Here is a 1,037-nt window from a genome sequence, read left to right as displayed (position 1 = left end):
TATATATATATATATATATATATATATATATATATATATATGTATATGTGTATATATATATATATATATATTTCAGATTTTATTTTGATAAATTTGCTGTTATTTTTTAAAATTTCAATGTTTCTTTAAATTAAAATTAAGAAAATATTGTTCTAAAATAATAAAAAAAAAGTTGTAATAGAAGAAAATATTACCATTTTGTATGTCTGTGTCCAATAATTATTTCTTTGATCTTTGAATAATTTTTTTAGGAATACTCTGGTTTTAATTTTCTATTAATATCTTTTTTAATCTTTTTAGAACTGGATGTGATATGATTCAATATGAAGTCAGATTTTTTAAATTAAAGACATTAAGGATCTTGATAAAATTGTCTTGCTGGCCCAGTTTTAAAATAATTTTTTTACATATTTGTCATTTAGAAAAAAGATGGCAGCGAAGTTGCTTCGAAATCCAGACAACGTACCAATCCAGCTGTAGGTTTACCGCCTCCTCCAGGTGGTGTCAAGATTGCTCCACCACCGGCAAAGACTCCTACTTCCTCACCGGCGCACAAGCCATTACAAAGTCAAAATCAAGATGTTACGAGTTCAGAGTGGGGCGAGTTTGCTAGTGCTTCTCAATCAGCATCAGCATCAGCACCTGCACCTGCACCTGCATCCACAGTGGCCAATGCCAGTTGGGTGCAATTCTAACTTTTAAAATACATGTATATAATATTATACATAGATATTTTACTTTAGTATATACACATAGTGATTTTGAAATGAATGGTCAAGCTTTAGAAATATATTCCACTCATCTCTAGAATTACTAAAAGTCATCAAATTTCACAGTAGTGACTATCTTAAATAGTCTTGATGCTGAATTAAAATCGTTAAAAATTTTTGATATTAATGAATGTTGATAAATATTATCTTAATTTTTAAATTCTTGAACTGATAATTTGAGACTGATTATTTATTGGTATACAGTGTTAATATATAATATTAAACAACGTGCATGTTTATATAAACTTGCAAAAAAGTAAGTTTTCT

At 27.6% G+C, this 1,037-nt stretch overlaps 1 protein-coding gene across 1 annotated transcript; it reads left to right on the top strand.

Moving 5' to 3' along the window:
- Positions 1-422: 422 nt before the first annotated feature.
- On the top strand, positions 423-695 carry LOC105625294 (NECAP-like protein CG9132; the record flags this gene model as incomplete). Its single annotated transcript, XM_012206632.1, has 1 exon — positions 423-695. A coding segment is annotated over one exon (273 nt), but the record flags the coding sequence as incomplete, so codon positions are not given.
- Between the last annotated feature and the right edge of the window lie 342 nt (positions 696-1,037).

The sequence above is a fragment of the Atta cephalotes genome (genome assembly GCF_000143395.1).
Source record: "Atta cephalotes unplaced genomic scaffold scaffold00710, whole genome shotgun sequence".
Taxonomy (NCBI): domain Eukaryota; kingdom Metazoa; phylum Arthropoda; class Insecta; order Hymenoptera; family Formicidae; genus Atta; species Atta cephalotes.
This window is presented reverse-complemented; position numbering and strand designations above follow the sequence as displayed.